Source organism: Heterodontus francisci, chromosome 15, assembly GCF_036365525.1.
Source record: "Heterodontus francisci isolate sHetFra1 chromosome 15, sHetFra1.hap1, whole genome shotgun sequence".
NCBI classification, from domain to species: domain Eukaryota; kingdom Metazoa; phylum Chordata; class Chondrichthyes; order Heterodontiformes; family Heterodontidae; genus Heterodontus; species Heterodontus francisci.
This window is the reverse complement of record NC_090385.1, coordinates 63,036,624-63,053,904: the sequence shown is the minus strand read 5'-3', so window position 1 is coordinate 63,053,904 and position 17,281 is coordinate 63,036,624. Positions and strand designations below refer to the sequence as shown.

General features: G+C 45.0%; 2 protein-coding genes across 7 annotated transcripts in view; one reads left to right on the top strand and one right to left on the bottom strand.

The window, feature by feature from the left end:
* The window catches only part of LOC137377711 (mitochondrial fission factor-like), a 59,226-nt gene extending 57,435 nt beyond the window's left edge, over window positions 1-1,791 (top strand). Inside the window, exon 9 of the mRNA XM_068047665.1 lies at window positions 1,776-1,791. The gene's annotated coding sequence lies outside the window, so the exon portion shown is untranslated. The remainder of the gene's footprint in view (window positions 1-1,775) is intronic.
* Window positions 1-17,281, bottom strand: part of sytl4 (synaptotagmin-like 4) — a 108,397-nt gene that overhangs the window by 25,753 nt on the left and 65,363 nt on the right. For all 6 annotated transcript variants that reach the window (XM_068047656.1, XM_068047657.1, XM_068047655.1 and 3 more), the window contains 3 exons: window positions 16,431-16,534; window positions 5,648-5,731; window positions 3,995-4,173 (listed from right to left, as the gene is read on the bottom strand). In XM_068047656.1, coding sequence (XP_067903757.1) covers window positions 3,995-4,173; window positions 5,648-5,731; window positions 16,431-16,534 — 367 coding nt within the window. The remainder of the gene's footprint in view (window positions 1-3,994; window positions 4,174-5,647; window positions 5,732-16,430; window positions 16,535-17,281) is intronic.

The following is a 17,281-nucleotide window of genomic DNA, read 5'->3' as shown; positions in this document are numbered from 1 at the left end:
ATTCCTCCTTTCAGATTTCCAGCAACCACAGTATTTTGCTTTTGTATGCCTCCCTTCTAGCTGGACTGAGAACATACTGGTCAAAGAAGTTCTCCTGAACACATTTCAGAAATTCCGCCCCATTCTTGCCCTTTACTCTAACATTATCCAAATCAATATTTGGGTAAAGTCCCCCAATATCACTACTCTATAATTCTTGCACATCTCTGTCATTTCCCTGCAGATTTGCTTCTCTCTTTCTCTCTCACTATTTGGAGGCTTATAGAATACTGCGTGATAATACCCTTTTTGCTTCTCAACTCTAACCAAATGGATTCAGTCTTTGGCCCCTCAAGGTCAGCCTCTCTCTCCAACACTACAATGTCTTCCCTAATCAGTACTGCCACCCCACCTCCCTTTTCTCCTTTCCTATCTTTTATGAACATTTTGTATTCTGTAAATATTAAGTGCCCAGTACCTCACCATTTTAAGCCATGTTTCCTTTATTGTCACATCATATTCCCACACGGCTATTTGTGCTTATAGTTCATCAACCTTATTCACCAAACTTCGTGCATTTACATACATGCATTCTAAACCTGTCTTTGTATTCCTCATAGTCCTTCTTAGTCTTCTCCTAATATGGTACTACTACTTCTTTCCCTAGTACTATCCAACACACTCACTCCTTGATACACCTTGTTCCTCTTTTGCACTTCTATATGTTGGTGCCAATCCCCTGCCAATTTAGTTTAAAGCCTCCCCAACCGCACTGGTGACCTTCCCTGCAAGGACATTGGTTCCAGTCCTGTTGAGGTGCAACCTGTCCCTTTTTAATAGGTGCCTCCTGCTCCAGAACTGGTCCCAATGCCCCAAGAAGCTGAAGCTGTCCCTCCTGCACCGTGCCTCAAGCCACGCATTGATCCTTCCTATCTGCCTATTTTTACTTTCGCTAGCACATGGCACTGAGAGTAATTCAGAGATTAGTACCTTCAAAGTCCTTCTTTTTAACTTCCTCCCTAGCTCCTGAAAGTTTGACCATGGGACTCAATACCTGCCCTCTCTATGTCATTGGTACTGACTAATAATTTGAGAGTTGAATTGCTTCATCATGACCTATAACTATTCTGAGGGAACTGTGTGGCCAATTCATTTAGACAGTGGTATGAGACTTCTGGGACCTGGGTTTGAAATCTAGCCCAAGCAGATAGGACGAAAGCTCCTTTTTCTGCTGGCTGGAAGGGTCCTATGTGGCCATGAGTCAGCAGCACAAAACTGTCTTTAATTTGGCAATAATAGGCAACTTCATTGAGAGAGGCCACAGGATAGCTAATAGGTGAACAGAAAAGCATGTCAGATTGGTGCAGTTGGGGGTGGGGGGGTGGGGTGGGGGGAGTTTCTGAGATTGTTGGGCCAGAGAAGAAGGTGCATCTTGCTACACATTCAGGCTGTAGGCCTGAGGCCTGCAGCCACTACTTTTTGTACTTTTTATGTTTTTGCATTTTACTTCTGCCTTGCTTTCGATTTTTAAAAAAATTGTATTAAACCTGTAGTGAATTTTCAAAGGTTACTTTGCAGACTTTGAGTTAAAACTAAGTGTGATTGTGCTCTGATAAAGTCAAGCAATTATCAATTATGTAAGCAATGGCAATCAGTATTAACTATGAACTTGTTTTTCCTAAGAACTTTTTCCTTTTGTTTTCATGCTGGTCAGGCCAGGCCATGTGTAGCTGTTGTTCTGTCTAAACTACTGTTTTTCTCTTGAAAATAACAGTTATCTCCCATCGTTTAAACAGAAATCAGTTCTTATGGTATTCGATGACCCTTGAACTACAAGCCAGGACAATGGATAACTTTGCACATGGGGTGGTCCACAATGGTGTGGTATCAGAAAATGGAGTTTAATTAACAGACAGTATAACCTAATTGATGGCAGATAAGAGACACCATTAAACGATGTGTCAACAGCCTGAACAGCTTCGTAGTGCCTGTGAGAAGAATTCGATGAGGACTCATGGTTGTCAGACTAGTTTTGAGAAAGTCTGATGGAAATCTCGGAAAGCTGAAATGGAGCCAGAAATTGAACTTAAAGGGGCATAGCATCCAACATTCGGGGCTGCAGCCGCAGTGGACAAGTCAACCACTGAAGACTGCAGAGGAAGGGACATTGATGGAGTGACTGACTAGAGAGTCCACCCCCATGCAAGGTTCTCCGGACACTTGGTGTTGTATGTACCAAGGGGGAACGGTACCATTTTAGGGAGCTGTCTTGAACAGACTACTTTGGAGTTATCGCAGTGCGCTAAGTTTTTTTTCTTTCTATACTCTTTTCCTTCCTTTCTTTTTAATAAAGTTATCTTTCTTTCCTATTTTTATTAATAATTGTTGAATAATTTCTTAATAATTACTCAATAAAATTACTATTTTAACACATTATTTGTTGTTGAGTCACTCATTCCTGTTATGTCTAGAGTCCGAACCTAAGTGAGACTCCGCAGGGGACTGTAAGCCGTACAACACCCAGATAAGATAACTTATCCACAAAGCAGGAAGGATTCAAACTTGTTCCAGTAATGTTTAGGCCACATATCCAAAATTAATTTTTTGTCATAAATTTTCTGCAGAGGCAAAAATCTTAATAATCCATAATGCAGTCTTTGTACACCATCAACAGGCTCCGGAGAGCTCAGCAGACTGCTGGAGTGCATCTCACAATTGCAGCCATGACATTGTAGTATATACCCAGGAAAGTGGGTGGGGGGCAAATATTAGATATTCTGACTACAAGTCCAGCATCCAATATATGTACTAACTTGCAAGTAAAGATTATAACATTTTTGAATCAATACGTCCCATCAACTTTGAAAAACTACCAATTCACTGAATATGATATCCACTTATCTCCAGCCTACAGGGAAATTATTATTACACTCAGAGCTTTAATGGAAAACCTTTCAGCTGAACAATGACCTGCATTATGCTGTCAAATTCATATGAGGTGTATGTGCTTCGATACAGTTATGAAGGTGCTCTGTTCTTAAAATGTTTTGAGGACTTCTGTTATTGATTTTGGACATTAATTTATTTGGAAAACTGAAAAGATTCCATGGATTTTTTTTTTTAACAAGGGTCACTGGGAAGACACTTCAGCTTTGTGTTTAAAAACAAACTTTTACTGGATGTCACATGTCTTAAGCTAAATAAACAATAGAGGCCTTGGTGACTTGGGGGTGGGGTGGGGGGGGGGGGGGAAGGGAGATGTTTACAGAAAAGTGACATGTCAAGATTTATGGTGGTCAGGAGGTTTTGACTTTCCGGATTGAGTGTAGACTGCTTTGAATGTCAGTTGGGTTTGTAGCCTGCTGAAAGAATCACCCAGCTCATCTTTCTCCACCTCTTTGAGGCCCTGCAAAAAAATCCAGTGTGTGATAGCGAAAACCCCTGATATTGCATTTCTCCTGAGAAGCTGCTGGAAAGCCTGCCAGATTAATTCTCAACGCCGCCTGAAAAAAACTGCTCCAGAAAAGATCCCAGTGTCTCGTCTATGTGTACTTGGACGCCAGACTGTATGCTATTTGGGACACGATATATCATCCTTTTTCTTCAAGAATTAAAAAATATTTGGCCAAAGTATCTTTCTTTGTCTTTTTGTAAAGTGAATCTCTGCAGAGAATTTTTTTTTATGTAATTGGTGCCTGTGTGTGTGCGTGTTGTGTGTGTTGGGTATCGAGAAGGGAATACGTATTTACATTAATATTTCAAACTGTTAGTGCTTTGCATCTTTACTGGATAAGTCTTGTTTTATAATAAACTGATAATTTTATTGTTTATTAAAGAAATCTGGTTCATGTATTTATTCTGGGGTAAAGTGTAAAATATATATGTTTAAATATATGTTGTGACCTGTAGAGAAGTGGAACTAGAGAAATACAGTGCACTCCTCCCACCTCAGTCAGAACAATACACAGACAGTATTTTTAGAAACACCTGGCATTCCATAAACACACATACTTACGGATTTGACCTCCTCTTGTTCTCATCTCCATAAGCCAGGTTACGACACTCCTTCACATGTATATTAAGTTCTTGCTTCTTTTGGTCATAACTCAGAAAGAAGGTGATCTCCCCAGTAACTGTGACATTGCCATAGTCACCTGCCTCACTGTAGATGCTAACCATGCTGCCTATTGTACTCTGAAATAAAAGTGCTGTAATGTTTGTTATTTAAATTAATTTCAGACTAAGAAAACTACAGATCCCAGTTTGTTAAATTTATCTCATACGATTTATATTGAGGTATACTCAATATAATTTTGTAATCTAAATATATTTAAAAGAGTCAAGACCACTTCCTGAGAGGTTTCAAATTATTTTTCTTCAGGTAAGGAATCGGCGGAAGGTTTTATGCTCATCGAGGTGAGGAATGCCAGGGCTGGGAAATATTCTTACATTTTTGATACTCAGTATCATTATAAAGTACTCCTCAAACAGATATCATGGGTTAATGTAGAACCTCGTCTGCACTGTCCTATCAGTCTCACATCAGGTACAGGCAGCATAAATTAACTCGAAAAGATTTCTCAACACTACGCTATTTGAGTATATGTAGAGCAACAGGGAAATATTAGAGAAGTGACATTTATGATCAGAAAGAGTGATATGGGACTAATGAGAACAAGTTCATTTTAGAATTGTATCTTGATGAATTATTTAAATAATATTTCTCCCCTGACAGTCAGGGAGTTTATCCTGTGAGTAGCTGAGCCATACAGGCCATGGAGATTCCAGGGTTCAAACCTCAATCTATGCTGAGTTAGCTGATGACAATCAGAACATTACAATTGGTTTGACTGCCCCTCGGCTATTGAGGGCAAAATTGACAGGGTTCCTGTTCCTGACAACTACCCAGTGACCCTTGCTGGAGATGCACAGGTACGAATGTTTTGTGAAGACAGGATCTTTACTTGAATAAAGGCCGCTTTAATAAGTTAAATCTGACAGCAGTCTTTGGAACTATACCCCAGCAAGGAGTCAGTGCTTTCAGGAGAGGAGGGGAACAAATGAAATAAACACTTCTCCTGAGAGTGAACCACTCAATAAAATGCTAAAAAAAAACTGGAGTGATGTTGAAAGAAACATGTAATATTTTTGCCAATAGAAATCAAACATCAACTTTCATGGATAGATTCACTTGGTTTCCCCACTATGTCCCCAATTGCAGCTACAAGTGTTGAGGAGCAATAAAGAGAAAAGGTTAGAATACTGCTCATGGGAGAAATGAAAAGAAGTTAAACCGAGAGCTGCAGGATTAAGGTATTAATGTAGGCCGAGCAGTACACTGACCATTTGACCTCTCAGTCATAGTATATGCTCAGCTTGAGAAGGAAATAACACAAAATAAAAAATTTCACAAGGATGTGACACACTATGCCACATGGAGAGAGCTCCTGCATTATTATAATCAGCCTGTACCAGTAAATACAAGCCCGAAGGTAGATTATCTTGGTGAAGCATCTATATTCACAGTGGCACTATGGACTAGATTTTCTCCCGATTCTGACTATGAATGGGCAATAAATTTAGCCTTATATTGGTTTCTATGCACACATTTCACGCATGAGGAATTCTATATGGCGTCACAATTACAATATTTTGCTGAGTCACTTACAACGGAACTGCCACTCTTGAGGCTCTGGCGAGCATTTGTCAGCCTGTGGATTGTCACCAATTTATCAATGTCCTCTTCCTCCTCCTGTCAAAAGACAGAAATTACAACTGATTATTAACTTCTGGTAATGTTAGAGCAGTAAAACACGCATGGATAATTTGGTTCTGAAACATTTTGTTCAAGCAACGACTAGTTTATTTCCTTTTCCAATTTTACAAAAAAAAGTCATGTTTGTTTCTTGCCATCAGGACCATGGAGAAAACCAAACCCTCCATTCATTTTTCTGCAACCAGACACTCAAATGTTTTCCAGAATAACCCCACACCACCCCTCTCCGTTTTGGAAAGAAAGTGGCACCAAGCTTGGTTTCTTCCCTGAAGTAACACACCTAAAAACACAAATTAGCATGTGGAATTGCTGGCAGGAACCCTTGTTCCATTGCTTTCTCAATCTTTGTGCCAACACACTAGAATTATGGTGCAACTAAAGATTTTGTAGCTTCAGTATTATTTCCTTTCTGTTGACTTAGTCAGAAGAGAATGGTTTGATGAACACAGCCTAACCTGATGCTCCATCAAAGTGTGGATGAAGGTTTCAGAAAGCTCTGTGTTCATGCTCAAGACACTGATCTTGAGTCTTCCATTTACATAAGAACAGCAGTAGCCCATTCAGCCCCCTTGGGCCTGTTCCTCCATTCAATCAAATCATGGCTAAACTGTGTTCAACTGCATTTACCTACTTTTGGAAAATTTCAATTATGAGCCAGACATTTGGCAGAGAGAATTCCAGATTTTGTATGAAAATATGTTTCTTGATTTCACTCCTGAATGGCCTAGCTCTAATTTTATTATGTCTCCTTGTTCTGGATACCCCTGCGAGAGGAAGTAGTTTCTTTGTATCTACCATATCAAATCCTTTATCATTTTATACACCTCAGTCTTCTGATTAAATGAGTGGGCAAAACTGTGGCAGGTAGAGTTTAATGTGGGGAAGTGTGAGATCATCTACTTTGGATCCTTTGTAGCTTCCTGCTCCCATCTACAAAACTTACTGTGTCTCCTAACTTAGTGCCATCTACAAACTTCGATATACAGTTCACCAATCATACATTGTTGATGTCGATGCTGAAAAGCAGAGACCCTAATACAGATCCCTGGGGAACACCACTTGTCACATCCCACCAATCATTCCCTTTCTCCCTACTCTGTCTCCTGCCTCCCAATCAATACCAATGTTACAAAGTTACCTCAAATGCTGTGCACTCTTTTTGCTAATAATTTCATCATCTAATGTGAAAACAGATACAAAGTATTCATTTAAGAAGTCTGCCATTTCCTTACTGTTCATTTATGTGCATCTGTCTTTCATGGGCCCACATTCTCCATTAGCAATTTCTTTTGCTTAATATATTGATTAAAAACCTTTACTGTTAGCATTGATATCTCTTGCAAATCATTTTTATATTCTCTTTTTGCACCTCTTATTATCTCCTTTGTATCCCTATATTGCTTTTTAAAAAATTCATTTCATGGGATGTGGGCATCGCTGGCGAGGCCAGCATTTTATTGCCCATCCCTAATTGCCCTTGAGAAGGTGGTGGTGCCTTCTTGAACCGCTGCAGTCCATGTGGGGTAGGTACACCCACAGTGCTGTTAGGGAGTTCCAGGATTTTGACCCAGCGACGGTAAAGGATGGTGTGTGGCTTGTAGGGGAACTTGCAGGTGGTGGTGTTCCCACATATGTGCTGTCTTTGTCCTTCTAGATGGTAGAGGTCGCGGGTTTGGAAGATGCTGCCTAAGTAGCCTTGGTGTGTTGCTGCAGTGCATCTTGTGGATGGGACACACTGCTGCTACTGTGCGTCAGTGGTGGAGGGAGTGAATGTTGGTGGACAGGGCGCCAATCAAGCGGGCTGCTTTGTCTTGGATGGTGTCGAGCTTCTTGAGTGTTGTTGGAGCTGCTCCCACCCAGGCAAGTGGAGAGTATTCCATCACACTCCTGACTTGTGCCTTGTAGATGGTGGACAGGCTTTGGGGAGTCAGGAGATGAGTTACTCGCTGCAGGATTCCTAGCCTCTGACCTGCTCTTGTAGCCACCATATTTATATGGCTGCTCCAGTTCAGTTTCTATTCAATGGTAACCCCCCAGGATGTTGATAGTGGAGGATCAGCTGTTGAATGTCAAGTGGAGATGGTTAGATTCTCTCTTGTTGGAGATGGTCATTACCTGGCACTTGTGTGGTGCGAATGTTACTTGCCACTTATCAGCCTAAGCCTGGATATTGTCCAGGTCTTGCTGCATTTCTACACAGAATGCTTCAGTATCTGAGGAGTCACAAATGGTGCTGAACATTGTGCAATCATCAGCGAACATCCCCACTTCTGACCTTATGATTGAAGAAAGGTCATTCATGTAGCAGCTGAAGATGGTTGGGCCGAGGACACTACCCTGAGGAACTCCTGCAGTGATGTCCTTTGCACTAGATATGATTCCAACCAGCAGAGAGTTTTCCCCCCCGATTCCCATTGACTTCAGTTTTGCTCGAGCTACTTAATTTCATACTCGGTCAAATGCTGCCTTGAAGTCAAGGGCAGTCACTCTCACCTCTTCCAGTTTGTTGGATTTCCACTTTTTCTTGCATTTGTGTAAGCTTTTTCTTTTTAGCTAGATTTTGTCTCTGATCTTAGATCTTGTTAACCTTGATTGCTTAACTATACAAGTGGAACTTTTGCCTTTTAGGGGAATGTATTTTATCAAATACTTCTTTGAATACCTTCCACTGTTCATCTGTAGGTTTACCCATTAATAATTCAGCCCTGTTTACTGTGGTTAGTTTATTTCTCAACACTTCAATGTTTGACTCAATTTAAAGCATTCGCAAGATCTTCTGTTGCATCACATGACTCTCTGTGCATTCACTTTAATTAATTGGCAGAAAATCACAGGCTGGAAAGAACAAAAGAAAACCTAGCTCAGACTTCAGCCACATTAGTGCATTAGCCAAGAGGCCATACCTATGCAAGTGTGAACAGCGAGTGTTGGGAAGCCACTGAAACTTTCGGCCGGAATTTTACATTGGCGGGAGACTCTGCCTACTGACCGAAAAGTCGGTGGCAAGCCCACCTCCGCTGGGCTGGGGAGCCAGGCCGGGATTTTATGCTCCCCAGATCCTTAATTGATCTTGGGCAGTTACTTCCACTTCCTTGAGGCAGCAAGTCCTGCCTAATAGAGCTGCCAGCCAATTAGTGGGCCAGCAGCTCTTAGTCCAGCAACATCACCAGGAGCGATGGCCACTGCTGGGATTACACCCAGGCACCACAGCAAGAGGAAGGATGGCCCCAGAACTACAGTATGATTTTGGGGCCTCACTAGGGAAATTGGCCGGGCCCTGGTGAGGCAAGGGGGAGGTGTTGGTTTGGGGGGGGGGGGGGGGGGGGTGGGGAGTGTTGTGCTTTGGGAACAGTTGGGGCTTTGGGGGCAGCCCTCCATGGGGCATAGGGTGCCCAATCAGGAGGGCACCCCCCAGCCTGTAAGAAGGCCACCTGGTTTTACCAAGTGGGGTTCTTGAGGCCTTTGCAATCCAGCTGCTGAGGGTAAAATACCCACGGCAGCAGGAGGAGGCCCTTAAGTGCCAGTTAATTGACCACTTAAGAGCCTTGATTGGCCTGGGGCAGGTGGGTCATTTCTCACAGCTGCCGCCCCACGTAAAATTGCAGCAGGGGTGGAACAGGGTCAGGAATGCCGCCCCCCCCGCACCTCCCACTCAATTTTACGCCCCCTCGCCTCCCACCACCTGCCTGCTCGTTTGGGGGCCATAAAATTCCGGCCTTGGAGTCATCACAGCCTAGGCTGACCAGCTACTCTCCTTGGCATCCACATGCATTTCCAACAGAGATCACTCAATAATCACATCAACAGGGACACTCCAAAAATTTTCTCCTCCCTGGCTTGGGGAATCTGTGCAGGTGTTGGCATATCATAGCCTATTAGCCTTTCAAAACCTCTAGGATCATTACATTATCTGTTTCCTTTGCATGCACTGGGTTTAGCACAGCATGAAACTACTTATGGCAATTCTAATAGCAATAATACCAAATGCAGGCATGTTGCTGGGAACTGTATGGAAGATAAGAGTTTACTAAGTCATTTATTGGATCATGAATAGGGTTTTGGAAATCTGCTCAGCACATCCAGAGAGTTTAACAACAAAACAACTTACATTTGTACAATATGCTCACACAACAAAAAGTCAGCAAGTGCAAAGGGGAGCAGTGGATGAAAAATAGGGAAATAGAAATTGATGGCATAGATAAAAAGTTAGGCTTCGAAGGCAAAGTGGTTTGGGAAAAAGCAGCAGAGATGTGGGAGGAATTTTATGCAGTCCACCGCAGTGGATTTGGTCGCGTGTGGGGTGATATAATTTGGTGGGACGTATTTTCTCGGATTCCCGATGGTAGGTTATTTTAAAAGAATTAAGTTGGTGGCAGTTTTGCAGTGTTCCACAGTTCCCTAGCCTGGTGGCGAATTGCAGCTTTGCATTGATTTAAATAACATGAATACTCATTACCCTACACATAGTTACAATTTAGTCCTACCTGCCAGATTAAGCGAACGGCGAGCGATATTCCCGTGCCACCTGGTTCACGAATGTTTCAACGTGATGTGCAACAATTGGATTTGTGCAGTTGAGTCTCAGGATTGTACTCTTCGCTCTTTAACTCATCCGCTAAACTAACACCAGCATTGGAATGGATGTTTGCCTCCAGGCTCAGCCCCAGCAAGGGTGAATCATCTCAGGAGATGGCGGCGATGGCATGGACAGGGGCTACAGAAGCAGGGGAGGGTAGTCTGGGAGGGAAGGGTGGGGTTGATCGGGTGCATGAAGCAGCGGAGGGGTAGTCAGGGAGAGAAGGGTGGGCTTGATCGGGTGCATGAAGGAGCGGAGGGGTAGTCAGGGAGAGAAGGGTGTGCTTGATCAGGAGCAGGGGAGGGTAGTCTGGGAGGGAAGGGTGGGGTTGATCGGGTGCATGGAGGAGCGGAGGGGTAGTCAGGGAGAGAAGGGTGGGCTTGATCGGGTGCATGAAGGAGCGGAGGGGTAGTCAGGGAGAGAAGGGTGGGGTTGATCGGGTGCATGAAGGAGCGGAGGAGTAGTCAGGGAGGGAAGGGTGGGCTTGATCAGATGTAGAGGAGCAGGGGAGGGTAGTCGGGAAGGAAGGGTGGGGTTGATTTGGTGCATGGAGGAGCAGGGGAGGGTGGTGTGGAGCTTCCAGGTTGTTGAATGGTTGATGTTGGTAGTGAAGATGCAGTTTGTCAGCTGCGGGGGTGGTGGGTGGATTAGAGCAGTACTGTCTGAAGATATTTGGCAAGGCCCCAAAGGGAGGGATGAGTGCTGTTGACATCGGGAAGCTGTGTGGCAAATTGAGGTTACTGGCTAGCAGAGAGAACGTGAACAGTCAGTGGGGGCAAATGGATTCTTTAGTGGGGAAGATCAAGACTAATGGGTGGATATTCGACAGCTTCATATGTGGGGAATGGGACTTGACAACAATGGTCAGTTCGGCGTGAGGATGTTCAAGGATAAGAGTTAGCATGTTGATAGTAATAGGAATAGGCACGGGGAGGGATGGCATGAATACATTGATGATTACACTGTTCACAGTAATGGGGAGGCTCATTGGTAACAGAGAGAAGGGTAACGGTAACAATGGGCAGGTCAAGGGTGATGGGTTCAAGCTGGAAGATTGCAGGAGGAGGCTGGAAGGTGGGGAGATTTGCCCTGAATTCCACGTGCACCATTTTCTCCAATAATGGAAACCACATGGACACTCAAGGATTGCAAGAAGAGTGGGAGGAGGCAAACGACAGTGGGTGTGTCTTCTACCTGGTTGCAATTTGAAGGCAGATGCAAGTTCATTGTCTCAATGTTTCAGCTCACTAGCAATAGAGGGCTGAATTGCCACGCTCTGTTTATTTATTGTTCAGAAAGGCCACAGCGACATGAGTCTCATACATAAATAATAAAAATAAAATACTGCAGATGCTGGAAATATGAAATAAAAACAAGAAATGCTGGAAATACTCAGCAGGTCTGGCAGCATCGGTGGAGACAGAAGCAAAGTTAACGTTTCAGGTCAGTGACCCTTCATCTTACACCCAATTTGTCTGGTGCCATGGGAAGAAGAACAAAGAGAGAGACTAAGGAGGGCTCTTTTCCCTCAACTCCTGATGCCCGAGTGCCAGCTACAGACAGAACAGGAAGGTGAGGATGCTCCGAATGATAACATCCAGGAATGGCCTTATCAAAGACAGGCACTGGCACGTCATCGCATCCTCAGGACAAGGACAAATTACCTTCAAATGTCAGAGAGGAAATGCCAGAGACGCCTAAGGATGTCACGTGAAATGGTCACAGAAATCTATAGGATCCTGCAGCATCAATTGTAGCTTCTCGGCTTTGGTGGGAATCCCATACCAGCTGCCCTCAAGATGACTGCTGCACTCAATTTTTTCTCCAGTGGCTCCTTCCAGGGATCCTCGGGCGATATATGTGGCATCTCGTAGTCTGTGACCCACAAGTGCATCAAAGAGGTGACCAATGCCATTTTTCGACGTGCCAATGAGTTAATCTACTTACTATAGACGAGGACAGCCAGGCAGAAAGGTCTGCGGCCTTTGGCACCATTGCTGGGTTCCCTCGAGTGCAGGGGGTGACTGACTGTACTCATGTGGCCATTACAGCTCCCTGGGACCAGCATGCTGTCTTTGTCAATCGTAAATGCTTCCACTCTTTAAACATACAGCTGGTTTATGACACAGGAGAAGAATCATGCATGTTTGCGCACGTTTCCCAAGAGCTGTCATGACTCCTACATTTTGAGGAACTCACAGCTGCCAGCAGTTTTTCAGGAACCAGCCGAACAATATGGCTGGACCCGGGGTGTTACTTTGTACATGATCGATGACACCAGTGCTGGTGAAGAGAGGTACAATGTTGCTCACGCATCCACCAGAGCCATCATTGAGGACACCATTGGCATGCTGAAAATGCGATTCCATTGCCTTGACCGCTCTAGGGTAGCTCTTCAGTACGCGCCACAGAGGGTGTCACGAATAATCGCCATCTGCTGTACCTTGCACAACCTTGCAATTAGATGTGACAACATTCTGCACTCTGAGGAACCGGAGGAACACCAGTCCTCCTCAAATGAGAATGACTATGAAGAGGGTGAGGAGGAGGACAACAATGACCATGATGCCATCAATATGAGGGCCATGGAGAGACATGCAAGGGACATCAGGGAGAACCGTATTTTATACATGTTTCAGTCAACAATAAGCCACATCATCAAGGAACGTTGGGAGGAGAAACATAACAATTCCCCACAGAAATTTTCTTTTGCATGAGGTCTTATTCATCTCTGCAATCTTAATGAAGTGTTACTGCACTTTAATGTGATAGACTTTTGAAACCATCCATGGGCTATGATGAATGTGACTACACACCATTGCAAGCAGCGTTATGTTATGACCGTAGAAAACAAAAATAAGGCATGACAGTATTGGAAAAAGTTATTAATCATCAATAGGAAAACAGCCATCATTGAAGATTGAAGGCTAAAATTCCAATGAGTTCTGGAGACCGGACATTTCCTGAAGGCTGCATTTGCGGATGCCACCACTAGATGGCGCTACAATGGCACATGCGCAAATGCAGTCAGTGCCACGAAAACGTCACAGTCTGCGATGTCAGGCAGCTGCCAGGATTAAAGATGGCACTGCTCAAATAATCACACGATGGCAACCTAAACACATGGAGGGGAGGAAGCGAGCGTGTGGGGGAGGGGAAGGGAGGGGGTAGCGAGCAGGCCAGGGAGGGGAGGGAGGGAGGAAGTGGGCAGTGAACGAGCGGGCCGGGGGCTGTGAACGAGCAGGTGGGGGGGGGGGGGTGTGCGAGCAAGCGGGGGGAGGGGGTGTGCGAGCAGGCGGGGGGCAGCGAGCGGAAAGGAGGAGAGCGCACCTCCCCGCACCCCTGCTCTCCAGCCCTGATCCCCCCACCATCTGCCCGCGTTACGCGATGACGTCATCTGTGCATGCGCCAACCAGTCCTGGCACTGCGGAACGCAGCGCATACGCAGAGGGTAGGAACCAATCTGCGCGGATTGGTGCGGTCGGATGACGTAAGCTACCGGCTGCGTTGTCCGTAATCACTTTGTTTCCTGAGATGCTTTGCAAGCATCATTGCTTCCTGCCATAGGCCTGCAAAAAATGTCTTTGCATCCATCTGTAACCAAATAAAACATTACTGACAGTGGATCAAATTTTGCATGAAATAAAAATGCTTTAATAAATCTTTTCAATTGTGACAATTTGGACAGCACCCATGCCACCGTTGTGATCAAAACTCTTTTGATTTCCTTTTTCTCCCACTATGTCTAGGTGCTACCCCAACATTAGCAGCTGAAGTGGAGGCAGTCTGCTTAGTGTGCCGCCCATTGCTGTGGATGACCGTGACATGTGTTCTCTGGAGGAACAGGGCCTTGATGGCTCCATCCTACTGAGGATCTGCAGAAATGGTCCTCGAGTATCCCCCATGTGCACGCCTGCTGGAGGTAAGGGGATCAATGTTGGGGGTTGGGGGGTGGGGGAGGAGAGATGCCGCTTACACTGGGAGTGTCCTGAGAGGAAGGCCCAGGGCAGCTGGCATGCACTCTTCCTCCATCTGTGTGCACAATGGCACCTGCCTGTCTCCCTAAGGGGAAGGAGCACCTGGAGGGAGGTCCAGGTTCCTTGTCCCACTCTCGCTTGGACTCTGCTGCATGGAACCCACAAAAGCGATGGAGAGCAGGTCAGATGGCATATGGTTCGAGTGCTCAACCAGACTCATCACGGCGCTCACCAGACTCTCAACTGAAAAAGCCATACGCTCAAATGCATGGCAGATGTCATGGCTTGCATGGACTCCTCCATGGCATGCACAAAGCCACACATGACATCAGGCATCTCTAACATATTTTCCACACGGCTTTGCTGCACATCTAGCAGACTTCTCGTAGCAACAAACAGAATCATCATGAGCACGGGGCTGAGCAGGGGCCTGGTCCCCAGCAGTCTTCTGGTTGTCAGGGAACCCAGCTGGTACATGCTCCCTCAGCTGCTGGGATGTGTCTGTGTCGTGCACACCAGCTTGTGACCCAGATTCTAATCTGAAACCCCCCACGGACTGTGTGGATGTATCAGCGCTGGTGGAGGTGGAAGAAGAGGCAGGTGACGGTGCACCCTCTGGGGCATTGGCTGCTTCCTGCTTCCCAGAGGAGGATTCTTGGGCCACACGGCATTCTGCTACTCGAGTGCAGGCAGCTGCAGTGGAAACACAAACAGGCACTTTAAGCATGTGTTTCACATGAGTTTACACAATTTCCTTCAGTTTCCACATATGGCTGCAAGAGCAGAGATGACACTTCATCCTTACACCTTGTGGCTCCTGCCTCGCTCCTCTCTCGCGATCTCCGAAGCCTCCTCCTCAGCTGTGGTCAGCAGCCTGATGTCAGGGAACCCTCCTCCTGTCTTAGAAAGCTCATGCTGGTTGTGGCTTCGTTTATCCAGCGGCAGACAGTGCAGATTTAATGACATGGCAAATGATGCATCACAACCATTACATACATGCATCAACATCACTCATTTTGCATTGGCTTTCACACAACACATTCAATCACATAAACAATGCCAATCTTCATAATTTAGTGAACGGCACCAAGACTGCTCACGCATTACACAGCATTCCTTGCATACTCTCTGCCTTGAAGATACAGAGCATGGAAGAAAACAATGGAGCAGCCTCACCAGGACCACTTACCCTCACTGATCTGAGCAAGTCATTGATTTGTTTGTGGCACTGTACCCATGTTCTATGAGTGACCCCATGGTTTGAGACCTGCTCCGCTACTTCCATCCAGGCCGCCTTGGTGAGGCGGGAGGGTCTTCTGACTCCATCTGCCGGGAAGTGGACCTCCTGCCTTTCCCTGATGGCCTGGAGGAGAACCTGCAGGGTGACCTCACTGAACCGTGGGGCGGGACGCTGCCTGCTGGCTCCCATGAGATTTACTTTAGCCGTAGGGAAAATAAATGATATGAAGTTGGTGGTGACTTTCACAAAATAAGGGAGGCAAAAACATTTTGATTTAAGTAAAATCTTCAATGGAAGTTATTCTGAAGATACTTACATGAAAGGAAGGCTGCTGATCCTTGAAGCTGCAAGCACAGAATATTTTATATTTGTGGCGATCATGGTGCTTTGGGCAGTGATGGTGGGTTCCTCCAATGAAAGGCTGCCCCCGCTGGCCACATGATCCCAAGTGTTCCCTATGCCTCTAATTTAAATACAAAATCGCATGGAAAATGGGATTTGCGGCAGGAGCGGAAGTTACAACAACTATCCCAGGTAGGCTACAACATGGTAATGAAAGCATTTGAGAATGAGGATTTTGAAATACATTTGTGGGGCACAGTGCCATTGTGAAGCATGAGAAGGATGGGAAAGGGGATGACTTTATGTAGGAGAGGACCTGGGCTCTGCAAAGCTCTCGATAGACTGAAGTTTTGAAGGGCAGCCTAAACTGGCAACGAGAACATTTATTGATGTTTCTCAAGATGATAAAGACATAGATGAGGATCTCAGTAATGGTGCAAAGGTAGAGGTGTAAGTGGGAAATGTTCTGAAAGTGAAAGGAAGTGATCACTAGACTGGATACAGTGTATAAAGTTCATACATAAAAATACACATACGGACCTGCTCCACGTTGAGACCTGGAACTGACTGACTGCGGTCTCCCATGGAATCATCTTTGTTTGCAGAATCTGGTGTGTGAAGATCCAGCACAGATTTACTATGTTCTAATAGAGAAATTGAATATAAAATAATTACTTCAAAAGCACAGATTGGGGTAATGCTACATTCACACAATAACTCCTATTGATGCCTCTGGCTCCTCCTAATTTTATGGAGTTTGAATGGGGTCACAATGAATTTTGCCTGAGATGCTGGCCAGACAGCCTGTATGTTAAACCAAAACTAGGTGAAAAGCAGCCTACATATCAGAAATACCACATACAAAGGCAATCCATGTACTAGATACAGCTATGCATGTGATTACATGGACAAATACGAAAGTCTTATGACTTCACAGTGCAGACAGAGATGAACAAGCAACCAGAGAACCACAATGGCTTCTGCCAATGCCATTCTGTAGTCAGTTAAAGTGCTGATGCACAAAACAAAATGGAATCCTATTTGAAGATCTGGATGAAATTAGTAAGTCACCATCTGGGACATACCACAATGAGTGTCAGCTGAAGCCCGAATGTCAGTTTGGGTTTTCATCTCTGGTGCAGCACATCAATGTAGCCTACTCCTTTTTGTGAGTGAGGTTCTGTCTTTTTAAGATTCTGTCCCAACCCCCAGCCACCTCCCCCAGCCCCACCCCTATTTTCCGATTCCGGACATGACTAATGCATGAGCATTGTTTCTTTGGTTATGATTGCCTACAGTGTATTCTTAATGAATGATTTTCAGCAGGCAGTTCAATCATGGGGAATATTCACAGCCAAGCTTGACATTTTCCTAGCCTGTCGAGCAAAGGC